The following is a 27201-nucleotide window of genomic DNA, read 5'->3' as shown; positions in this document are numbered from 1 at the left end:
AATCAAAGAGTACACAAAGTAGCTAACTTATCTTAAATGTTAAGAATTGGAAATATTAAAATTGGATCTCTCCGTCCTGCTTATCTAGCAGCAATACTGCTGCCTTGAAATTTAGGGGTCCCGGGTTCTCATTGTTTTAGCAACAAGTTAGTCACACTGTTTACATAGAAATAGTGTTACGTGTAGTATTTATACGTATATCCAGCGAGTTGATAATGTAATGTAATGAGTGTAGAATGAATAGTAAAATTCTGATATTATTTCACTCAATAATGGCTTATGAAAAGAAACAATATAATTATTCATTCTGAAGACGGAGGCAGATTCAGCCTCCGAAACGTAGGTAAACCTCTTTAAAAAATAACAGGGTTAAAAGTCCAAAACTAGAATGAATAAATCACCACTCATTAGCTACAAAGATGAATATAATTATTGCATTTTATTTGACATAAAAGATTCGTGCCTAAAAGTACTTTTGTATATGATGGAACAAAATGCAACATCTCATTGATTTATCTTGAGTTCTGATTGTAAAATATATAAAATTATACCCTAAAAGTATGAAGCATAGGAAAGTTTTCTATGTATGAAGTACATTTTAGCCGGTATTAGTTAGCCCCCGAGAATTTGACTTAGAAATCTGTAGCCCCCCACTTATTTCAGGCTGGCGTAGTCACTGGTAGTAACCCCTCCTCCTCTTTGCTGCCACATATTTAGAAAAAAAAAAAGTACGCGGAATACTTGCAGAGGTGGCAACTAAAAATTAATTTGGGATGTAAGGTTGGCACAAACAATATTTTACATATATAATATTGTCCCTCTTTGGGGGAGGGGGCAGAAAATGCCTTACACCCCCTCCCCGAAGTCGGCACCTATGTACTCCAGTAAATATGTTACGTCACAATTCCATAATAGCTGTTTTTAAAATTAATACGTGATAATTATCTGTGACAATAATTAATTTAATTGTATAATTTTCAAAGAATGGCAAATTGTCAAATTTATAATAAAAACGTAATATCAACAGAATTAAATATAAAAGGAGAATATGTGTTATGATTAGAAATGATAATAATAATAATAATAATAATAATAATAATAATAATAATAATAATAGGCATTTAGCCTAATTACCATAAAAATTATTCCCTGTGACGTCAGAATGCAAGGTTGCTCTAGTTTTGTCCAAAAAGGGAGACCCGCAGTGGTTGAGTCATTTGTCTCTTTACAATCGCCTTGAAGATGGCCGTAATGCATCGAAAATTAAGGAATTTCAAAGCCGGATAATTTGTTTACTTATTGCCATGCAGAGGAATTTAATATGCAGGAAGTGTAAAACGGTAAGTTCTTATCAGTAGTCGAAATTCTAAACAAATGTGTTCACTATATGTATATTTTTTGTGGAATATGAATGGATGCAAAAATCGATAATTTTGACAGTTTTCATTCATAGGTTAGTGCGCTGTTACATTCTAATGTATTTGTCTGCGAACTAAATTTTGCATTGTAAGGAGATACGTCAAATAAAAAAGAACATGACATTTATGATAATAATTGATTTTTTTTCTGGTTAATGTTCATTAGAGGATTCAATATTTTCACTATTTTATGGAATATCTGAAACCTTTCAGAATGAAAGTATTTGTAGAATGCTGTTACAGGCAACAAATTATAGGGCCGTTCACCGACTGTACCCCCTCGAGAATTACGTCGATTTTTTTTTCAATCGACAGGTTTCAATGTTTTACGTAATGTAAAAGTGGTTCCAGCGTTAGGAGAGCACAAACAATTGGGGGGTCGGGTACCCTATTCTACACCCTCGAATTTTGAAATTTTTTTTCTTTCATTATGAAGGTTATGTGATCCTATTTGTGAATAAAAAAAAATTGGAGCGCGGAAAGAAGTATTTACGACTGTACAGTCGTTTAAAGTTGAAATTTTGTCGTTTGAAATGGTTCGCAATTATTTCCAATTTCTAGATCGTGATACTAACACGACACCAAATTTTAACTATCGATCTCAACCTAACTGAACTAACCTATCCACGCGCCAATGGTTCGTGGGGCTAGCGCCAATGGTTCGTGGGGCTAGCGCCAATGTTTCGTGGGGCTAGCGTCAATGGTTCGTGGGGCTAGCGCCAATGGTTCGTGGGGCTAGCGCCAATGGTTCGTGAGGCTAGCGCCAATGGTTTGTGGGCCTAGCGCCAATGGTTCGTGAGGCAGCAGACCATCTCCCTGTAAGTCAAGTACAATGTCCCGTATGTCTCGTCGAACAAAGCCCTGTATGTCCTTCATCCGTTGAACGTGTGTCAATCAATCTCATATTTAGTCCTTTTGTATTAATTCAATGTCACACAAATCAATTCCAATGTCTAAAGTCACACACAACAATTGCAATGTCTCAAATATCCAATACGCCAATAAATTACATAAATAATATATTGAAAGCGCAAATTATCCCATTGCACAAGTCATTCATAACAAGAAGAAATTGCAAATTATCCCATTGCACAAGTCAAAGATAAGAAGAAAAAGAAAATGTTCAGACGTGCGCCTGTGACATGAATCCAAGATGCGCCATGATGAAATCTCTGCAAAACCGTTTCAACGTTACATAAGGAATCTAAATATTGAAAAACGTAAGTTTCCTAGCACGTAGATCTAAAAAAAATACTTTCCGCGCTAATTAGAAACATCGTTTCTTATGAAGAACTAATTTTCGTAACGAGAATATTTTAAATGTGCGAAAATTCGAGGGTGTAGAAAAGGGTACCCGAGCCCAATTGGGATATTCGATCCCAAAGAATGGCTCACATATGTTAAAACCTGCAATTTCGGAGTATTTTCGCCGCTTTTTGTTAGTAAAAACTTGTATGCAAACTAAAATAGCGAAAAAACACAAAGAAAATAATTATCACCTAACTACGTAAAATTGTAGCTGCTGTTGTGGAAAGTCGTTTGGGTGCTATATTCACTTGCGCGAAGCCTTCGTACTGTTCTGCTACAGGGTAAAGTAATACGCTAAAACAATAGATGCACTGTACTTCACAATAACACATTTCCTAGAGCTAGAATCAATTGGAAACATTCATAAACAACAAGATATTCATAAACCATGCCAAAATATTTCACTTTCTCCAAGGAGTACAGAGGATCAAGGGTACCCAAATTATTATGATTGGGGACAAGTAACCCTCCGTAGGTATACGTGTTTCAGAGTACCGCAGTTGGTATACGTGTGAGCGTGGTGCTCACATATGAATTTCATGTGTTTTGGCATTTTTTGAATATAGTTTTACATTTATCACATTAAAAATAGTTTATAAATATATATATATAGGACCCCAGTTCCTTTTGTTTTATTGCAATTTCATCATGCTACAAATGCAATTTTAACATGGTTCGATTTTGATGTACTTCTGTTAATACATACTGCGGAATTTTAGCAATTACTTAAAATTTTGTTCAATATGCTTTTGTAGTTAGGTTAGGCGGGCCAGGTTTGATTCTCTTAGCATTGAAATAAAGTCTCTAAATGCATTCTACTAAGGTTCCGATTTACTTCTACATTAATTCCCACTAGTCTACGATACTTGTCACAGTTGCTTGTCAACGGAAAATACATTGTCCATGTGAAGCGTGCATGCTTGCATAAGGTAATTTTTAAGTTGTTTTTTTTTTTCAACATAACTTTTTTAAAATTCCAAACAGTTCTGATTACTTTAAGGAAGGTTGAAATTTTGTGTGACAATGATTGCCAAAATTCTACGAGGAGAATTTGAAAAAAAATCGTAAAGCAATTGAAACCATTACCCTTTTATTGTAATTCGAGGGTGTACCCCAAAAAAAACGGAATAACGCTGCGCTGGGTGGAGCTTCCATAGTATGAATTTTTCCCGCTAGGCAAGCGTCGAACAACTCGTTGTGAGTTTAGTGCAGCCAGTAGCTACGCCGAGGAAGGTTGTCTCTGGTCACGGTGAATTTTTTTCGTAAAAGCAGTTTCGCTCGCACCTTGTTTTTTGTGATGGCCGATGTAAGAGAACAGCGTGCTGCTGTGAAATTTTGTTTCCTGCTCGGTAAAAATGCTGCAGAAACGGTTGTGATGTTGAACACAGCTTACCAGGACAGCGCTATGGGGAAAACTCAAAGTGTATGAGTGATTTTCTCGCTTCAAGAAACATGACATGTCGATTGATGACAAACCCCATTCTGGACGTCCGTCAACTTCCAGAACGGACGAAAATGATGATAAAATTCGTGAACTTGTGCTCGAAGACCGACGACGGACCATTGAAGAGCTGGGGAAGTTATCTGGACTATCTTGGAGCTCGGTTCAGCAAATTTTAACGGAGGATTTGGGAATGAGAAGAGTCGCTGCGAAATTTGTGCCTCGGAATCTGAATGACCAGCACAAAGAGCCATCTCAGTGTGCAAGTTTTTGGCAAAAAACAGCATGACTCTCTTGACCCATGCCACTTACTCACCTGACCTCGCTCCGTGTGACTTTTTTTTGTTTCCCCGAATGAAGAGGGACATGAAGGGACAGCAATTTGACAACATAGAAGAGGTGAAGAAAAAAACGAGGAAGGACCTATCGGCCATCACAACAGATGAGTTTAAAAAATGTTTCCAAGAATGGAATCACAGATTGGACAAATGTATTAAGTGTCATGGAGAGTACTTTGAAGGTGATAAGGTTGTTTTGTAAAAAAAAAAAAAGTTTTTTAAGAAAAATTCCGGTTTCTTTTGGGTACACTCTCGTATTACTGATTACCTAATGTGAGAGACAATTTATCATGGAAAACACAACAATTTTTTAAATTATATTTGGAATTTACTTTTGATGTTAACTATTTTGCACAACATTAAATTCAATAATTTATTATGTGTTGATGAGAGAAATGAACATTCTACTTTGTAGTTTCATTCCTACCAGTATATTGAGGGAAATGAACAAGTAAATATAGGCTCATCTTCAAAGTCGATTGATCCGTGTTCCTATCATTTTTCGCTTTTCAATAACTCCTCAACAACATTATCATATGTGTCCTGGGAAACAAACACCCTGCCTAGCTCTTCTCTTTTTGCCATCATTTGGTTCAGCAAACAATGCTTGGAACTGCTGTTGTTCATTCGTAATGAAAATCAGGTTTCAAAGTTCAGTTAGCCAGAAATAATGACAGTAATAAGCAAATTATGTCAAATAAAATAAGTTCTGAAGAATCAAAACAGAAAACAGTGATACAACACAAATTCAGTGCACACATAAATAAAATATGCGTGAAGAAAATGGTTAGCTGGTTGGTATACATGTGAGTGTGGCGCTCACAAAACATGGACTGTCATGAAAATGGCATGTCTGCATAGACAGAGAACGATGCCACAACCTATAACTGGCATCATCTGATCATAGGCATTCCAAAATACATTTACACAAGACCAGAAAGTGACATCATTATCTGGGCCTGAAAAACTTACAATTATATCCCAGGGTGAGCTCTGCTCTCACACGTATGCCAACAGAGGGTTAACATATGCCATGAGAGATTGTTTGAAACAACGGCAAGAAGTTGTATGTACCCAGGCACGGCTCGTGCATTGGTTTCCTTAAGGTTCACCAAAATCGTAATGACATTCAGTTTCGGCAAATAAGCGGGATGGACTAAAAGGTGTATTCAGATATTTTTTTTTAATGGGAGTATAAGGTTTACGGAAATTTAGCACCGAAATGACAATAAATTCTGCCTGAATGAAAAACTTGTTGGATGTCTGGGAAAAGAGGGAAATTGTCCAAATTATAATGAATAAGAAAGATATCAATTATAAACTATATGTACAGTTAAAAATAATATTACTAGGAATTGAACCCGAAATTCCTTTATTGAATGCAATAGCTTTAAAGAAAGTTGGCATCTCTTGCCCAGCATACTCTTGCTAATCTCCTTTTCATGGGAGGAGAACATTTCTTTACATTAATGATATCCATTTCTAGTGTTATTTCTTACCTGTGCAATTGGCAACATATACTGGATTAAATGGTGTAACCTAAGCACAATGCCTTACTTCACTCAAAAGCAGTGCTCTAAAAAACTTCTTCAGAGCTAGGTGCCAGGAAACCACCTACTAGCAATTGTGCATACTATAAGTATTGGCCCTAGTGGCGGAGTGGTTAGCACATTGCGCTACAATGCCAGGGGTCTCAGGTTTGAATCCCACCCTGAGCATGGATGTTTGTGAGTGTTCATTCATCATATCATCACTCATCCCCATCTTCGCAAATAAGTCAAAAGTGGCAAAAAAAAAAGTAAAATAAAGCAAATCAATCATTCTATAAGAAGCTGAGGATCACTGTATTGAAAACATTGCTAAATCATGTGAGAAAGTGGGAAATGGGGGGGGGGGACAAAGAGTAAGAAATTGTTATTTATTCTATGGAATGTTCACAACGTTGATAAAAATATCATTTGCTAACTTACGCTGTACTGCAATTTTAACTTGGAGTTTTCAGAAATTCGTACATGCAAACTTGAAAAATGGCAATATTACAACAAGAGATCACATTCGCCAGGCTGAAATTTTTAGTTGCCATGGCGACCGGGATTTTTCGAGCCCTGCTTAAAAGTATAATTTATTATTTTCCAAACACTTTAAGACAAACATGAGACAATGGTAGAATTCAGTGACGTGCGGTGACGTCGACACTTGGGGTAGCAGTCGGTGGCGTGCTCAAGGGGGGTTGTTGGTGTGGATCACACCCCTCCTCCCTTTAGGGCCAGTATTCCTACAAAAAAGAAGAATGTCAATAACAGGAAAAGATTGCAAAATTATGAATGAGTACTAGAAAAAAGTACACGTAACCCCACCCACATTCGAAAATAAAAAACTATTTGATTTGACTCTAAGCCAGAGATCCTGGGTTCGAATCTCGCCTTGGCCATGGGTATTCTTTGTGTGTGTCCCTTCATCAATTTTGTCGTACCAAAAGTGGCGGAAAAGCGAAGTAAAATAAACCAAATTGAGCAATTAATCAATGATTTGATTTCATTTTTGTTACTTAGCGTCGCTTTTTTGTCACATTTGCGAAGATGATACGATGAAATTGATAAAGGGACGAGCACAGGGAACGCCCATGCCCGGGTCGGGGTTCGAACCCGGAACTCCTGGTGTCGTAGCGCGCTGTGATAACCACTCTTCCACACTTGGTTGATTTGGTGACAAGTAACAAACCACAACACACTTTTTTTGTAGTTTCTTCAATGATATTCATTTGACTTTTTGAGTTCTGAGATACATTTTTCATTCCAATTTATTTCATTATTCACTGCAACACATAGGACAAGAATGCGCACTCATCATGGGTTCGAATCTTGGCCTGGATTGTTCATATGAGGTCCCTTCACCAATTTCATCATATCATCACTCAATCCTCATTTTCGCGATAACCAAATGTGGCAGAAAAGCGAAGTAAAATAAACCAAACCAACAACAATATGAACACGCGTTCTCTTGCCCAAATAAATACATCCGTATTTATGACTGTTAGAGACCAAGAGTAGTATATTTAAATAAAACACTACTAAAACGAGAGTCAGAGAGAGCCTGAGCACATATTTGTAATTTAATCATTATATATTCCATATTTGAAAAAGAAAAAAGAAAGAAAGCATAACATTATTGTCTGGACATAACACGTTCCCATTTCATAAATAATAAAACTACATCCCATATTATACATACGCACATATTGTACAACGTGTAAAAGGTTGTGTAAATACAGAGAACATAAGTACTGCAGAAAATTTTTACCCTGTGTTCTTTATAGGATTTACAAAAAATTATGAGAAACAAATCCCCTATCTGTCCTATAGGAGATAGACTAGGGGACCTGAAAGCCTGGGCTTTCAACCATTGCAGCGGGGGGCGTGGGGGCAAGGGAAGTAGAGGTAGAAATCTTCCTTTTCCTTGGGCCGACCGTTTCTACCTGGAAACTGGCCTGGCTGAAGAAGAGCGAGCTAGGGTATCCAGCCAGCTTTGCCCGCGGAGAACACCGATGACGAGAAGAGCGTGGAAAAAAAGGTGTTACATACGAGCTGTGGTGGCTTTAACAAGACAATAAATATTGTGATTTGAATATAATTCGAGATGTGAGATTGATTGATCTATCTCTGCTAGACTAGCTACTCCTCAGTGCACGTCACTGGTAGAATTAGTCGCACCTTTGTTACTTGTCCAATATCACTAACTAAATTATAGCATTTCCATTTTTAAGGAAAATCACATGAATGAATGCTTTCATATTTATATATTTTTTATATATTCTGTCATCTATAATGAACAGCTATCATGCTTTGCTATCCACCCATCTTTACTACAATTCTATGAAATAAAAGTCATACAAATATAAGATGGGCATCCAGAATAAGGGGGCCATTCCTCTCCCCTGGACAATAAATGTTAACCTAGAATTATATATTTCACATGTATCAATGATTGATTGAGTTGGTGTTTTAAGTCCACTTTATGCACAGAAAGGCTAATCGGGACTGGGCCTACAGTTTTAAAGTGGGATCCAAACTACTGTGTGCCTCCACCGGGTATTGATCCCGGGACCCCTTGATTACAAGGCACAGGTATCAATGAATTTGCTGCAGTAATTTATATTAATTGTTATAAGGTTGTTGCAGGAACATAACTTCAAACTGAAAGAGTGGTTTTTTGAGGTTGTAATGCTATTATGGGAGAAACTATGCCTCTCGCCCCATGGAAAAAAATACTTTCCTCGACCCTCCCTTAAAGAAAAAACATGGTGATGTCCATGATTGAACATACCATGTATCAGGTTCATTTAAGCCCACAGGAAACACTGAAAGAGAGGAAGCTGAGCTTGTGTGAGGACACAAACTACATGTGTGTTTTAGCAGACAACTTTTTCATATATTACCATGTTGGCATCTCCATGAGGAATGAAACTTTGGGACTATAAAAAGAAAATTTATGAAAGTTGATAAATTATAAATAACTGAAAAGTGAAAACTATGAACTTTAAAGAAATAATACTTGTAATGGTCTCTTATTTATATTTTTTAGTATAAAACTACCTAAAACTACATATTTTCTATTTCTTGTATTCTCTTAAAATATATGCCACAGTTTTTAATGATTCTTTGGGGGAGTTTCTTGTTTAATCCTTATAGAAACAATAATAATATACAGTTTGACTCTTTTTAATTTGAACTCCAAGGGGCTACAAAAAAAAATTCAAATTATCCAAAATTTGAAAGAACCAGAATATAATAAAAGAAAACACACCAATGAAATAACACACTGTATTAAACATAAAACTGCATTAATACACAAACAGTACACCTTACCTTACAACTGCTATGTTTTATCCATATCTCCATCCAGGAACAATACACTTATTGGAATATTCGCATGACGTAATTGTTTTTCATTCCTCTTTCTACCTCTCTAAGCACTTCAACTTTCTTATCTAATGTTAAGCTACTGTACGCACCACGTTTCGACATTGTGACTCCACTAAAACACACAGACAAATAACCCCTTCTGTCCGGCTAACCGCTCCCCTCTCAACTTGTTTCTGAGAGGGTTAAGGTCACATTCCTACAAACAAAAGGTCTGGGGATTCCTGCTGCCCTCTCTTATTTGCCGTCGGCACATCTGTTAACCATAAAAACAACCTTTTCAAGAAGGAAAGGGGGATGAGTCATCTGTTGGAATTTCATATGTAGCAACCTCTTTGGTCTTTCTTGGAAAGATTTATGTTAAATTATTGGAAACCTGACTTCGAATTATCCAAATTTAACCTTAAAAATTCAAATTAAGTAGTCATTTTAACATTGTTTTAGATAGGGGTTTCAAGGGGAATGTGCTTTTGTTCGAATTATCCAAGTTCGAATTAAAGAGAGCGCACTGTACCTGTTTGATGAAAAATAATTAGTTAAAAATACCCTCAAAAATGTATCCATGAGTTGGTCCCAAGAGTAACAAAAACAAAAGTGAATGTATAATATACACAAATGAGTATATTAAGTTAATTTCAAATCTCTTAGGTATCCATAGCAACATTTTACTATTAAGAACATTTAAAATGTTCTGCTTGTCCAGAAACACAAAGGAAAAAGTGTCACAAGAGTAACACTGATACAGTGTCGCAAACATAACATGTGTTTTAAAAAGTGATTAATATTTTGTTCTGCTGGTTGCGAGTTAAATTTTATGAGAAAACTGTTTGTTAATATTGAATTTGTGTATCTAGATCTGTGGTGAACCAGAATAACCTGTTGTTCACCAAGAATCGGACTGGTCCACTCTGTTCAGAGATAAATTCTTTAACAAAAATTTCTGATTGGTAAAATCAAAGGGTTTGGTACATGTGACCTCCTTCACTTGATTTTCTAGAATTTTTTTGTCATTGTTTTTGCATTAATCAATCACAAAAACATGTTCAATAACTTTTAAGAGAGAATTATACAAAGTCTAATTTTAAGTATTAAATCGAGCATCACATTTGGTTTTTGGTTAGAAAGTAATAGAGTTACAGAGATTTAAATGCTCTCTAAAGTGTGGAACATATCTCTACACCATAATAATTATCTGTGCAAGGAACATGGTGATTAAGTAAAACATCCAATTTAAAGGTTGATACTTAGTAAACTAAGCATGAACATCTTATATCTATGCACAGTGAGAAACCATACAATCCGTTCTTCCACCATTCTTACATGTGGTCATTGTTACAACTAGGAGTGTCTGTGAGTGTGCACAGAACTTAAATCCCCTGCTTAGTGAAAAACTAGCAATTTTCAACATTACAGCAATTTATAATGCACTAAACTGGATCTCTACACACAACAATTTGTGACGTGGAAATGTCACTAATACATATTGACCGTCTTGATCTGACGCTATAATGGATTTTGTGCAGTGCTCTCCATACAGGCAATTTTATCAGAAACTAAAAAGGTAAAGTGCTCCCCTGTGCTTAGCACCATGCCATGAAGGCATATAGGGGGTTTGGGGGTAACGCCCCACACTTTCTTGATCTGGTCATTACTACTAAGCCAATTTGCACTGAACCTTTGAAAATCTTCTTCTCATTATTATTATGGTACTAGTTTACTATACTTACCGTAATAAGTTCCTGTAGTATTACCGTAATAAGTTCCTGTAGTATTGTCTAACATCGGGAAGGTGTTTTGTGTGATGTGGGAATGTATGATAGGGGAAATTCATGTTCATTGTTGAAAATTAATTCTCTGACTGACAGTAGCCTTTCGCACGTACATCTTCGTACATCATCATGCATCGTGATTGTATTTTGTTCATGTTCATTGGGTATCCAGTGTTTCGAACTGTCTGTGTTTGCAACGAAAGTTAGAAACATGACGTGTTGTGGTTGCGTGGTGAAATTCGTACCGGGTGTGGAAGATCCAGTGGATTTTTTAATTTAATTGAACACTGGATCGTGAAGAAAGGAAAGGAATGTCAAAGATGTGGCATTGAATGTAAGCTAATCGTTAGAAGGAATGGGCTGTGGGTATATGCCTAATATGATGTGTCGTGGATGCGTAGTGAAATTCAGGTAAGTTTTCCGTATCCTGGAAACTGATTTCTTCAAATTTAAAAGTTTGGGCTCATTTGGGGGTAGGTGACTCCGGCCAATTTCTAACATGCCTTTAACAGGGACTCGATAGAGAAAGCTTTGGAGCCGGAACAGAGGCAGGGTTGCGTTAGCGGTTGGTGGCGGTAGGTCAATTACCCCAGGGGCAGAGCCCGGAAAAAAAAATTATTGGATCAGATGAGCTTTGTTCACGGGTATTTCTTGGGTTCCGAAGGTTGAAACACTGCATAACGAATGAAAATCGACAAAATACAAGCAGGATGTGCGATTTTGTGGGAAGGTGTACGCGCCATATTGTGTCTCAGGCAAGTGAAAAGACTTAGAAAGAAGTACTCGTAATGTGAAAAATTGCAATTACTTTGATGAAAAAAACCATCAATACACCTTAAGGAATGTTCCGCGAAGCAGATAGGTAAGTACGAATGTCAAAAATTGACGAAACTAAGAAGTTATAAGTGTCCGAAGGATACTAAATTTTTTCCATTATTATTATTTATTAGTTCAGCACAGGATACATCTCCCATTTATGTTGAACATAATATACTATGCATACAAGAAAATAAAATATCAAATGTACACTATGTCAAATTCTACAATTCTTGATAGTTAGTTCACTGTGTCCTGCTTTCGCACTGCAGGCGGAAACCTATGTGCGTTGACTCTTAATTTTTGTGTGTAGGATAGTTTTCTTTGTCTTGCACTGTGATGGCCTACATTAAAGGTTATAGTTTGTAATAGCTCGGAGCGCTAACAATCATTTTTGATCAACTTATGTAGGAAATGACAACTCTTCTGTTTAATAGTTTTGCACCAGTTGTACATTTATTTCAATATCGACCAAATGGGTACTGCTACTAAAAAAACTGTCGTGTAAGAGAGTATGAATTTCTCCTCATGTTGTAAGTGGAAGCTTTTTTTATGTTTATTATTAAGCTTGACACGATATTCGAAAAATATGATGAATATTGCATCTTCAATCTGTTCTCTTTCCGTTGATTTCTTTTTGTATGCCATCGGAAGGTGTGATATTCCCAAGAGAACAAATACAATTGTAACGACCCTGTGTGGTCATCACATTTAGCTATCCTGCGCGATAGCCATATTCTTTAATATATAATTATTAATGCTTGAGAAATGCCCTGCGAGGCTTACACTTTTGATTTATCTTTTATCTAATTTTGAGTGCATTGTTGTTAAGCATGAAGCATATATTGTTATGGCACACACGTTTTGGTTAAAGAAAGCATGCTAAATACCCTGCGTGGTTTACGCATTCAGTTATCTTTTGTGCAGTAATTGTTGTTTAATTTGTAACTTGCATTGTTGAATCTCTTTATCTTGTAATTTCTTTAATGTAACGTGTTCAGTTTAGCACACAAGTGTTAAGTTTATATCGCCACATGCTAGTGGTTTTTACAATGCTAAACTTGATATTTTATAACGCACGAGTTGCATCTCGTGAATTGAAAGGAGTTTGCAACGCTGCAGCCGGCTTAGTTCCGATCTTCTCCACCCGCCTCAGTGCTGCCAGCAAACAGTATATAAACAAAGCAGCGAGGCCCGGAGCTCAGTCGACTGCCAGATGCCGACTGCGAAAGACCTGGTTCCCAGATCTAGTCTGGAAGTTTCCCCTACCAGGATCCAATAGCTTCCTTGAGAAGGAAGGAGGAGAAAAGAAAAGCAGTTTTCCTACCTACCTGGTCTGCCCCATAAGAGCTTGATGTGCTACCCTTGGGTCGTGGCGGCCCAAGCCCAAGTCTCCTGGGTGCTTCCAGACCTACCCTTTGTACCTTGCCGTCTCTTGCTACTGACTGGACATGCCAAGGGACCGAACCGTTCCCTTGTCGTAGCTGGATTGACTTTGCGGCGTCCTTTCACACCAACACCTTTGTGAAACCGCGGGCCCCTTGGCCCGTCCCTCGCTATTGACGCTTTCGCATGTTGTCCCCAGACGGCGTGGCACGTGACGGCTACCCAGGTTCCTATTGGTTACCTGTACTAGTTGGTTCCCCCCTAAATTAGATAAGAATACTAATACTGCCCAGGTACCTCACTGAGGAGGATTTAAGAGCGTATGTGCTAAACTGGTTATTTACATGCGTGTATAAATATAAATAAACTTTTACAAGTTGACCTTTGACCTTTCAATATTAAACCCCGCAAGCCCTGAGATACTTTGAGTCCATGTCTTCGGCTGGCTACAAGCTAGCATATATGGGTACACTTTTGCACCGCTCCGTGGTGTAGTGTGCAGTGCACCGGCGCGCGGACGTTGCAAAAGTTTTTGGCGCCCAACGTGGGGCCCGATTTGCAAAAACACAGGGCTCGACTTGTAAAACGTGGGGTCAGATTAGTTACGTGGTGAAGCTGTATATGGACTAGAAGTGGCTCACTGGTTGTAGTGCAAGAGTTAGTGACAGTGTTCGTCCATTGAATTCACGAAGGTAGTGAAGTGTTTTCGGAGAAACCATACAGAATTCACGAAGGTAAAGTGTTGTGACATATACGATTGTGACAAAATGGAAAAAGAAACGTCCGGAATGAGTCTACGGAGCAGAGGGAGAAAAACCATGGAAGGTGAGACTGGGTTCGCATGCTGTGATGATTCTGGAGCCGAGATGGAGTCCTTCCAATGTTTCCAGTGTCTCAAGAATTTCCATTTGAGATGTGAGGGGCAAGAAGAGACCTCAGAGACTGATGCAGAGGCTAGGTGTAAAACATGCTTATCAGCACCCTTGGTAGCGTCCCTGCTTGAACCAAGTCTTCCAAGTAAGACCCAATCCGACCATTGGCTGCTGGAGTGGTTAATGAAAGATAAAGAGGAACGTAAGAAAGAAGAGGAAGAGCGTAGACAGATTGATGAAAAGCAAAGGAAAAGGGAAACTGCTCAATTAGAGAAAACTCGTAAGAAAGAGTTGATAGAGCTGAGACAGGTGGTCGAATCCATGGAGGAGAGGAGACTCCTTGAGAAGGAAGAGGAGACAGCCCGTATTAAAGAGGAGAAAGCAGAAGAAGAAGCTAAAAGGGCAAGAGAGAAAGCAGAAGAAGAAGCTAAAAGGGCAAGAGAGAAAGCAGAAGAAGAAGCTAAAAGGGCAAGAGAGAAAGCAGAAGAAGAAGCTAAAAGGAAAGAAGAGGTACATCAGTTTAGGACACTGATAAAGTCTCTTGAAGAGAAAAGAGAGGTGGAGAAGCGAGAAGCTGAAGAGAAAAGGGAGAAGAGAGAAGCTGAAGAGAAAAGAGAAAGGGAGTTAGAAGTTCTCCGTGTCCTGGTGGAAAGTCAGGAAGAAAAGAGAAAGAAAGAAGAGGAAGAAAAGAGAAAGAAAGAAAAGGAAGAAGAGGAAGAAAAGAGAAACAAAGAAAAAGAGGCAGAGAATGAAAGAAGGCAGCTAGAAGCCGAGAAAAGTAGGGAGGAGTTGCGAACGTTTTTCTCTCAGCTTAAGGTTGACCAACGAGAAAGTGTTAGAGAAGAGTTGGAGAAAATCCGGATCTCTTGCCAACAGGAGGTAGTAAGGGTAGTAGAAGAACAACTAGAGCCCTTAGCTGAGTGGCGTGGAGAGATAGAAAGAGAGCATGAACAGATGAAGAGGAATCTAGATACCTGCTTAGAACTGGTCCAGTCTAGAGGGGAAGTTACTAGGAAAGAAACTGAAAGTGACGATCCCGAGAGGGTTAAACAGATAGAGGTCTCTGTTGAAGCAATGAGTTCTGTGGTAAAAACCCTTGGTGAAAGGACCGAGCAGATGGAAAAAACTGTACGAGAGCAGAAGGAGGCTGCCGACGCATTGACGCGGAATCTCCGGGAAGAAGTTGTAACAACTGCTGGAGAAAAAGTGAGCTCTCTCCGTGAAGAGACCAAGAGACTGGAAGTGTCCCTTCGAAAAGAGATCCATGAACAAACTGGAACTATAATTAGAAGAGTAGGTGAGCTGCAGGATAAGTTTCAAAGACTGCAGTTGCAAACCGAAGCCACTTCAGATGTACTCCCGGATTCTATTGAACGGGGTGGAAGCTTAAACCCGGAAGCGGTCACCTTTGAACCTTCTAGAGTAGTGCAAAGTCCCTACTCCGTCGAAAGAACAGTTCGAACAGGTAGAGGCAAGCGGCCTAGAGAGGGAGACAGTTCTGATGGATCTCCTCCTCGACGTAGAGCCGATTTCAAGATGCCTAGGATGGCTGATATCGCCCACATACCAAAATTCAAAGGCGATATCGAGGCCCAATCGGCAGAGAAGTACCTTAGAGAGCTCAATGTCAGTTTCGAGCTTATGCAGATACCTGAGCACTATAGACTTGAGTTACTTCCTAGAGTATTTGCAGGCAAGGCGGAACATTGGCTGGCGGGAAACATAGATAGTTTTGTCAACTATGCCGACTTTTGCCTAAGATTTAAGGAGGAGTTTGCCTCTGAGAAAGCCAAACAAAGACAGTTAACTGCCGTAAGAAATAGACGATATTTTCGCCCAGTCCACGAGAATATGGAGAGCTTCGCTTGGAGCATCTACGCTGCCTATCGAAACTTGAGTGACAATTTCAGCGAAAGTGAAGTGCTGAATCTAATAATAGGACAGCTGCCGAATCGTATCCGGAACCTCTGCCTTGCGCATGCTCCAAGATCAGTTGATGAATTGACCAGTTTTCTCAAGGACTTCGACATCTATGACGATCCCGATGCCTGGAGAAATAAGGAAGACCCCAAGAGTAAAGAGTCTGGAATAAATAATAAGAGCTTCAAAGTCCGCAACATCGAGACCAGAACCAGCGGTAGAGAAAGGAATGCTGCGAGGACTCCAAAGTTTTATAGAAGACAAGGCTGGAGAGGAGCGGACCGCAGCCAACAGGATGGTCAGAGGAACTTTAATCGACCTTATCCAGAAAGAGGTCGAAGCTTCCCTGATATAAGGAATTATCAGGATGGGAGTTCCCCTAGACGATACTCACCTCGGGGTGCAGAACAGACTAGAAGGCAGTCACCAACCAGAGAAGACTTGACCTCTGAGCAAGAGGAAGCCCTAGAGACAACCCGGGACTTCCTGCATAACCAAAGGTCACAGTCTAGTCAAACAAACTAGAGCCTTGTCTAGGTGCTTCGTTCCCATTTAGGCAAGGGGCCTCGGAGGAGCGACCACTAAGATCTATCCAGGAACTAAAAGTAAATTTTCAATTGTCCGAAACAGAGGAAATAAATTTGCAAAGTGATCTGAAATCTGCACGAGCATCTAAGACCAGTTACAAATCAACAGCAGTGTCTGCAAAATTAATGGAAATACCGATAAACTGTATAATTGATACCAAAAGCGAATGTTCAATTCAAAGTCATAAGGTCTGGACTAAAATAAGGGACCAAATACAAGGAATTCAGGTACAAAAGGTTCCAGAAATAAGATTAGTTGATTTCTCTGGTACCCACAGAAAGCGAGTTTTTGGAAGTAGGCGAGTAGAGCTAGAATTCGGCGGAATATCTTTTAGTACTGCAGTTTTTATGTTGAACAAATATGTTGCGAATCTTCTTGAAGTCATGTCATGCCTCAGGCAGCACTCAGCAGAGTTGTTTTTCGTTAAGACTCCTGAACATGAGGAAGGGAATCCTCTGGATATTGAAGCTGTGCGGTACATCCACGTAGCCCAGGTAGAGAAGGCTGAGATGTATAAACCCGCTTACCTCTCAAGGAAGGTAGAGGTATTAGATATTTTGACTGATTCCCATAAGCAGGAGTTCCTAAATGTGCTGAGACGCAATTTGAAGATTATTCTTGAGAAGCTCGTACCATTGAAGGATGTTGGATATAAGCAGTGTGCCGAGACAGTTCTTTACGAGTCGCATTCTTTACCGTTTTTCCTGATGGCTTTACTGGAGAATGAAGATTGGAAGATTTGGAACTTCGTCCAGCAAATATTGTGTCTCATTATGAATTTATTGGTTATGAGTTCGCTGATTAACTTGACATGCACCCTGTCTCAGATATTTCAAAGTGTTTTTCCTCTTGGGTTGCTATTCCGTGTATCCCTGTCTAATGAAGTTCTGGACTACTTCACTATCTCTACGACGAAGCCTTATCTAAACCCTGTAGCAAGGCTCAACAATTGTTGATACAGAAGAATGAAAGAAAAAAAAATGCTCTTCAATTAGAAGAAGGTGACTTGGTTCTTGTCAGGAATCCCAAGTTAAGTTCCCGAAAGAATAGGACTGTCGCCAAATTGTTTGAGGTATACATTGGCCCCTATGTCGCCTCGGATGTTCGAAGCAACACTGCCCTGCTGTTGAACCTGACGACCAAGAACCCAGTCGACCGAGTGAATTTTGACAACCTTCGTCTCTTCAGGTGTTCCCCCGAACGGAGAAGACAAATAGTGAATGAAGAAAAGACTTAGTGATTGAAGAGTAAAAGAGATATAGACTCTGGTTTACCAAAAATTTTTCTGAAAATTTAAACTTTTTAATTTTCCTCAAAATTTTTGCCCGAGAGAGGGGCATATGTAACGACCCTGCGTGGTCATCACATTTAGCTATCCTGCGTGATAGCCATATTCTTTAATATATAATTATTAATGCTTGAGAAATGCCCTGCGAGGCTTACACTTTTGATTTATCTTTTATCTAATTTTGAGTGCATTGTTGTTAAGCATGAAGCATATATTGTTATGGCACACACGTTTTGGTTAAAGAAAGCATGCTAAATACCCTGCGTGGTTTACGCATTCAGTTATCTTTTGTGCAGTAATTGTTGTTTAATTTGTAACTTGCATTGTTGAATCTCTTTATCTTGTAATTTCTTTAATGTAACGTGTTCAGTTTAGCACACAAGTGTTAAGTTTATATCGCCACATGCTAGTGGTTTTTACAATGCTAAACTTGATATTTTATAACGCACGAGTTGCATCTCGTGAATTGAAAGGAGTTTGCAACGCTGCAGCCGGCTTAGTTCCGATCTTCTCCACCCGCCTCAGTGCTGCCAGCAAACAGTATATAAACAAAGCAGCGAGGCCCGGAGCTCAGTCGACTGCCAGATGCCGACTGCGAAAGACCTGGTTCCCAGATCTAGTCTGGAAGTTTCCCCTACCAGGATCCAATAGCTTCCTTGAGAAGGAAGGAGGAGAAAAGAAAAGCAGTTTTCCTACCTACCTGGTCTGCCCCATAAGAGCTTGATGTGCTACCCTTGGGTCGTGGCGGCCCAAGCCCAAGTCTCCTGGGTGCTTCCAGACCTACCCTTTGTACCTTGCCGTCTCTTGCTACTGACTGGACATGCCAAGGGACCGAACCGTTCCCTTGTCGTAGCTGGATTGACTTTGCGGCGTCCTTTCACACCAACACCTTTGTGAAACCGCGGGCCCCTTGGCCCGTCCCTCGCTATTGACGCTTTCGCATGTTGTCCCCAGACGGCGTGGCACGTGACGGCTACCCAGGTTCCTATTGGTTACCTGTACTAGTTGGTTCCCCCCTAAATTAGATAAGAATACTAATACTGCCCAGGTACCTCACTGAGGAGGATTTAAGAGCGTATGTGCTAAACTGGTTATTTACATGCGTGTATAAATATAAATAAACTTTTACAAGTTGACCTTTGACCTTTCAATATTAAACCCCGCAAGCCCTGAGATACTTTGAGTCCATGTCTTCGGCTGGCTACAAGCTAGCATATATGGGTACACTTTTGCACCGCTCCGTGGTGTAGTGTGCAGTGCTCCAGCGTGCGGACGTTGCACAATTCATACTTCAGGTTCGTGCGACTTACTCACTTTTATATATATTCTTTCATATTTCTAAAAATTAAGAATACAAAATTATTTATTACTTACTTAACATTAGTATCTATTTTGTACACCGACAACGTTTCGGGAACCACTGTTCCCTTCTTCAGGTCCTATATCTCAGCTATCCGAAAATTGCCATAGCCTCGTCAATTCATACACTCGTCAGGAAAAGGAATTGGTACAATATGGTAAAGGTAAAATATTTGGAAAACGCTAAAACCTTTGCTAAACCCATGCTCACTGCTATTTGTTAAAATAATCACTATAAAACCTTCCACTAAAAAAACGGTGCAAGTTAAAACTTCTAAAAAAAGGAAGATGCCCACTTATCACACTATTCCCATGCGTTCGTATGCGAGAGGTTGCGGGTGTGTGGACTCTCCCCTCCCCTACTTTGCCCCTGCATTTCTCCTCCTCGTTAACGTAATTTCAAGATCAAAATCACGTATAACTTGAGCTTCGCATATTACGTCAGAGGTGACCTGGAATCGAATTTTTTCGTATTCCCGTTTCTCCCATTTTTTGAACATCTCAATCCATAGTTCGCCTATATTGCCATCTTCTCTGTTAAGCTTATTCTCTCTATTTTTACAAATGTATGAGGCCTCATAGATATTCCTCCTAAGCAATTTTTCCTCTTCCCTTATTACTTTTTGTACTTCTATTTGGTTATGAAAAACTAATTATGCTGACCAAGGCAGTAATTTATTTTATTAAAAACATAAACTAACGTAACGTTTCAACCTTCTAGCAAGGTCTTCTTCAGACTCTGTATCAAGTACAAAAGTACAACTTTGATGAACTTTTGTACTTGATACAGAGTCTGAAGAAGACCTTGCTAGAAGGTTGAAACGTTACGTTAGTTTATGTTTTTAATAAAATAAATTACTGCCTTGGTCAGCATAATTAGTTTTTCATAATCATGGAAACAAGGCTTAAAGGTGTTATAATTCTATTTGGTGTCCTTCTAGTATTTGATTTGACTACTAAGCCAGAGATCCTGGGTTCAAATCTCGGCTTGGCCATGGGTATTCTTTTTGTGTGTCCCTTCATCAATTTTATCGTATCATCTTCGCGATTAGCCAAAAGTGGCGGAAAAGCGAAGTAAAATAAACCAAATCATGATTTCATTTTTGTTACTTAGCGTTGCTTTCTTGTCACATTTGGTTAATTGTGAAGATGATACGATAAAATTAATGAAGGGTCAAACACAAAGAACACCCATGCCCAGGTCGGGGTTCGAACCCGGAACTCCTGGTGTAGTAGCGCGCTGTGATAACCACTCCCCCACGGTTGGTTGATTTGGTGTTTTAAGTCCACTTTATGCACAGAAACAAAACAGGTAACAAAACACATTTTTTTGTAGTTTCTTCAATAATATTCATTTGGCTTTTTGAGTTCTGAGATACATTTTTCATTCCAAATTATTTCATTATTCACTGCAGAGTACACATAGGACAAGAATGCACACTCATCACGGGTTTGAATCCTGGCCTGGATTGTTCATATGAGGTCCCTTCATCAATTTTATCATATCATCACTCATCCTCATTTTCGTGATAACCAAATGTGGCAGAAAAGCTAAGTAAAATAAGCCAAACCAACAGCAATATGAACACACGTTCTCTTGCCCAAATAAATACATCCGTATTTATGACTGTTAGAGGCCAAGAGTAGTAAGTATATTTAAATAAAACACTACTAAAACGAGAGTGAGAGAGAGCCCGAGCACATATTTGTAATTTAATCATTATATATTCCATACTTGAAATAAAAAAAGCATAACATTATTGTCTGGACATAACACTTTCCCATTTCATAAATAATAAAACTAAATCCCATATTATACAAACGTACATATTGTACAACGTGTAAAAGGTTGTGTAAGTACAGAGAACATAAGTACTGCACAAATTTTTTCCCTGAGTTCTTTAGAGGATTTACAAAAAGAATATATGAGAAACCAATCCCCTATCTGTTCTATAGGAGATAGACTGGGGGATCTGAAAGCACGGTCTTTCAACCATTGCAGCGAGGGGACAAGGGAGTTAAGAGTTAAAAATCTTCCTTTTTCCTTCGGGCAGTTGTTTTTACCTGGAAACTGGTCAGGCGGAAGAAGAGCAAGCTAGGGTAGGGTATCCAGCCAGCTGTGCCCACGGATCACAACGATGGACGAGAAGCGCGTGGAAAAGAAAGTGTTGCATATGAACTGTGGGTTTAACAAGACAATAAATATTGTGATTGAATATAATTCGAAATGTGAGATTGATTGATCTATCTCTGCTCAGTGCACGTCACTGGCGTTTTCCAAATATTTTACCTTTACCATATTGTACCAATTCCTTTTCCTGACGAGTGTATGAATTGACGAGGCTATGGCAATTTTCCGATAGCTGAGATATAGGACCTGAAGAAGGGAACAGTGGTTCCCGAAATGTTGTCGGTGTACAAAATAGATACTCATTTTACGTAAGTAATAAATAATTTTGCATTATTAATTTTTAAAAATACAAAAGAATATAACAAATACTATATACTCCCATAAGGGCAATGCATTTCTCCTTGCCTCCTACAACCATCCTGCCATTGTTGCCAAACCTGATGCACATAAAAGATCTAGATTTCACCTTAAATGGAGTTAAAACTGACTTTCAAGGAGCTAAATTTATGAAGGCTGGATAAAGTACCTCCTAGGGTAATTTTAGGTGTCAAAGGAGTGGGGGTGTTACTATTACCATTAACTTTAAAATTATGACATTTTATTCTTAGTTTTCACCGCATTGTTGCATTGTGTACCTCTACATGATAACTTGCGACAGACTACTCCACACAGATGTCACAGTTCCATCTCGTGATTCTAGTCAGTGTTGTGCTGGCCCTGTGGCGGAGTGGTTAGCACATCGCGCTACAACGCCAGGGGTCCCGGGTTCGAATCCTGGCCTGGGCATGGATGTTTGTGTCTATTAATCAGTTTCATCATATCGTCACTCAACCCCATCTTGGCAAATTAGCCAAAAGTGGCACAAAAAGCGAAGTAAAATAAATCAAATCAAATCAGTCAGTGTTGCCATAAAACTCTTTCAAGGTTCTGACATTCAAATTGGTAGACACTGTATATGTAAGTGTGTGTGTGTATTCCCATGAGTTGCATATCTTATAGGACTAGGATTTTTATGGCATAAAAATTAACCAACATATGTAAAATAAAAATGCATTTATCTAAAATTTCCATAAATATTCCCTAAAGTATAAATGTCTAATTAATTAATTGTTTTTTCGTGGGATGAACAATTTAGACAAAGAAGAAACAAGATAACCAAGTGGAAAGTGTTAAATTGTAAATACTTAGGATTAATTATTTTATTCCAGATATCAATATATATGCTAAGATATTTCCACAAACTTCTTGTTAGTTAAATTTGTGAACCCTAAGTTGCAATATACAATAACTACTTTGTGTACATTCAAAATGTAATTATGGCTATTGTCAGGCAATGAAGCCTTGTAGTTAGAAAAGTGCATTTCTAATTTGAATGACAAAACGAGCACATTTAGTCCACTTGAAAATAGGTAAGTGTAAAAGAAAGTTGTTTGTACCCCAAATGGCTAAAATATGGTCTACTGAGTAAAGAATGGTTAAATATGCATATAAATACCATAACAAATCAACTTTAAGTTTTGAAAACATGAATTTCTGTAAATTTTATATTATGTCATCCTCACATAATGAAAATTACCGACGATTTGTAAGTCCTAGTCCTACTTACAAGATATCTCGGTTCTGGAATAATGTTTACTAGTCAGTGGCGTAGCGGCTGCCCCCGCAACCCCCGTAATGAAGTGGGGTCCCGAGGTGTAGGGGCCACGCAATGTTCTCTCTCTGTGCTCCTGAAATTGTACATAATCGCAAAAATTCAACAGATAGTGTTGCTTATTTAAAAAATTGATTTGCGAATCAGAAATCTGGTTCCCAGTAACATAACATATATAACGACGGCTGCAATTAATAAGCAGATTAATATTATCTCAGCCAGAGGGGGCTGGGCAACTTGACATATGGATCTCCTCTGAAATGCAGAATGAACTTACTTGCTCACAGATGTAATTGATAGGAAAATTCTGTCCTTGCATACCTTTATAGCTATGCAGTTTGTCGTAAACATAGTGTAGTGTTAGTGTAGTATAGTTATGAATCCAGTAGACAGATTCAGTTGCTCAACCAGTCGATGTCTTATTACTACACAGTACCTAAAACAAACAAACTTGACAATTCATGACCTTTTTCTACCAGTAATATTAGTTTTACACATGAAATTTAAAATGTAACTTCCCACCAAATATTTTCAAAGGGGCCCCAAGCCTCAATATGAAATTGAATAAGATCTGAGCTAAATTTCCCACATTGTCCATGCCCGTTACGTTTTACTTCAAAAGGGCCCAGGGACAATTATAACTTTGCCCTTAGGTCCAGTAGACCCTATTCCGACACGCAGAGTATACAGCGTATGCAGTGCTCAAAATGAAAATTCCTAGTTGCGAATTTCCTTGTTCAAGTTACGGGATAAAAGGAAGGATCCTTATATCGATCAATGTGAAGACAATGCAGTAAGTGGAGGAGGATGCTTATGCAAATTATCCTAGCTGGGGGGGATGCTTCATGATTTTTTCTTAGCTGGGGGTACAACATCCCCTGTGTTCCTTACCCTCCCCCTGCCCGTCACACGCACTCTTCGAGCACTATTTTAAGAAATATCAGTGGTCTATCGAAAAGAAATTGCATGGTTAAAATTATGAATTATACAGTACTATTAAGGTCCATTAACACCAAAATTAAATAGTGCCCCTGCAGCAACAACCTTCTTTTTTGGGAGGAAGGGCAGGGGGGGAAGGGTCCAATCTTTCCAATCAGCATTTCAATTGGTAACAAATTTTTAGTGAAGTCCCATCGCTGCTTTATTATCTATCTCTCAGGACTGGAGTCCGCTGCTATTTCTTCGTAGCAGATTGCAATTTACATTTTGATGTTAAGTAAATGTTAAGCCACTCTTCATCGACAATCTACAGGTCCAGTTCAATCCCAATGACTGAAATGCTAAGTTTGTTTGAGTATAAAACTCACTATTTGTATTAGAGGGCTAATGTGAGTGGCTGTTACATTGAATCCTGGCCTGACGAAGCCAGGGGATGGCTGTTGGGGCTAAAAGCGCATCCACCTCAAAGTCCAAAAGAGGAGTATTTAGTATCCCTTAAACAATTTCACCAAACAGTATTTTTTAAGTGTATGTATTATGTAACCTAATTTTTAAAAATGTTTCGAACAAAGAATACAGGGGATCACGAACAAAATATTTGGTTGTGTAAAGCCTCCCCTCCCCCCTCCTCCAAAAAGAATCCTAGAGTCGTTTTCACGTTCAGAAGACACAATGGGCTCTTATGGGCAATGCTTTTCTTATGGGAAATACGAGCGCGCTGTTGTGAAATTTCTGGATTTACAAATTTAGCTTGAGTAAAATCGGTACCTGCAGTTTTGCAGGAAATTTTGTAGAGAATACGATGGTGAACACAAAAAACTGGTAACTTGCTTACATAATTTTAGATCAATTAAAAACGCAAATTTTCTGTGAAAACACAATTTTTACATTGTTTTCATTCCTAATGTTGAAACATGCCGTAAAGTTGAAGCATTCATTATTAAAAAAATTGACACTGTTTTTTAATTGTCATAGGTGATTGTGGTACTCAGAATTTATCAATACTTTAAAGCATATTCGCATTAAAAAATATTCAAATAAAGTATGTGGAGATTTTTTATATTCGTGCAGTAGAAAATGTCGTCGCTGGTCATTTTTTGTTCTGTAATTCCAAGTAAAAACTTCCAGCGACAAAGTTGTGGAGAAAATAATGAAATTATTTTTTATAACCACTCAAAGGTTCCCAGAAATATTACTTCCATGCATTTGGAGTTTCTTTTTAACCCGAACCACGCGCGAAGTAAGGAGACGTTGTCTGGCCATCTTGAGCCGACTCACCGCAGCATTCCGGCTATCACCACCAAGTTTTCCAGTTGTTATTTTATTTCCATTCAGTACAAATATGAACTTCATGCAGTTTGTTATAATAGAATTGAAATTACTTAAATTTAATAATTGACAATTATTTCCAATGCTGCTGTTGTGAGCAACATTAGTGCTGTCGCAAATACACGTTGTTTTCGTTTACATTACTGTCGACATTAATACTGAAATGAAGATCACCTTTCAGTTTCCAACGTACACATAAATTCATAGACACCATATTAACCTTTGAAAGGCTTTCCAACTCGTGACAAAATATGGGGCTTCAAGATAGAAATATGACATGCCTTGCTTGAGTCATTCACGTCTTATCAGTTCACGTGGGCCATAACTCATTTGTTTGTTTGGGTTGCAACTTGAATTTAACCAATGTGCCAGGTTCCCCTTACTTGAGTGAGAGATCTACTTTGGTCTGTTTAGACTTTTTCCCTCTCCCGAAAAAGTGTTTTCAGTTGTGTGAGCTCTCAGTGATTTTTACTTTTTTAAGTGATTTCTGAAGTGTCATATTCGTGCATTACACTCGCGTGTGTAGTGATCGCAATGGATCATAGTAAAAAGGGTAACTGTAATGTTCACAGTATAATATTAATATTAATAATTACATATAATTATCATTATATATACAAAATATGTAACACCTTCATTGTGAAGGAAGGTCTTCATTTCCCGGCGACATGAGCTAGCGCTGTATTGGCAACACTGTGCGGTTTCTCCATAAGCGCCGTTGTGTCTTCTGAACGTGAAAACGACTCTAGCTGTGCCACTGCCTTGAAGTAAGATAAAATATTTCTAATTTCTTCTTCCAGTTATTTATCAGAGATTCAGACCATCTTGATACTACATTGATATATATATCCTAAGTTGATAACAAAAAATTGGAAGGCAGAGTATTTGTGGTAAAAGTTAATTTATTTTACAACTGAGAGGATGGGGGCTGGGACTAGCTAAGTATTGTGCATCTGTCCCACTCTAGCATCTTCTCGACATTTTTTTCACTAAGGGGGCCAACAATATTTTACTTGCAGGGGGCCCCAGAGAACTGCGCTACGCCACTGTTACCAGTACTAGTGATTAGATACACCCGTTTTGTTTTAAATGTTGTTAAAATATTTCACTGGCTGAATACTATTTTGTTGTATGTCCATCTGCACTAACTTCTCAGGAGAGCTGATTAAAGTGTTTGCCTTAAATGTGGATTTGGAATACACTACAAGATTTGCGCAAACATTTTATTAATGTTGTTGACAGCCAGATACGCCACTTCGGAACATGACGCATTAACTTGTAAGGAACATGATAACATCGTCAATTCATCTCTGAAGTGAAGATGCAACAAAACAGTATTCAACTGGCAATTTGTAGCACATATATGTAATGTTACCAAATATCTTTTCTTCATATTATTTATTTAGCTCTAACAATGGAGGTGCAAGAGAAGCCTACTTTCATTCCCCCTAAGAAGAGATCATCAGGGAAGAAGGGAGGTGGGGGATCAGTGAACCATGTGGACCATATTATGATTGTGCAGGTTAGTATTCTTGTTCTTGAAGTATTAAGTTTGTTTGTCCCAAGTTCCAATTATGTAATCCCAATGCCAGTATTCCCCCACACACACACACACAAATTTTTTTTGTGACTATACATGGGCCATTCCATGTCAAACAAGCCTCAGCATTTTTTTTAGAAAAAATAAAAAATATGCTGATTGCATACATCAATTGTTAAAAGTTACATT

The 27201-nt window shown here is 38.6% G+C and overlaps 1 protein-coding gene across 1 annotated transcript in view; it reads left to right on the top strand.

Moving 5' to 3' along the window:
- Positions 1–1199: 1199 nt before the first annotated feature.
- Positions 1200–27201, top strand: part of LOC145990194 (uncharacterized) — a 30354-nt gene continuing 4352 nt past the window's right edge. Inside the window, exons 1-2 of the mRNA XM_083125860.1 lie at positions 1200–1340; positions 26879–26994. Of these exons, the coding sequence (XP_082981986.1) occupies positions 26887–26994 (108 nt within the window). The 5' untranslated portion in view covers positions 1200–1340; positions 26879–26886. The remainder of the gene's footprint in view (positions 1341–26878; positions 26995–27201) is intronic.

This window comes from Lepisma saccharinum, chromosome 1, assembly GCF_977018435.1.
Source record: "Lepisma saccharinum chromosome 1, izLepSacc3.1, whole genome shotgun sequence".
Classification (NCBI taxonomy): domain Eukaryota; kingdom Metazoa; phylum Arthropoda; class Insecta; order Zygentoma; family Lepismatidae; genus Lepisma; species Lepisma saccharinum.
Note: the sequence above shows the minus strand (reverse complement) of the source record. Positions and strands in the feature narration are given on the sequence as shown.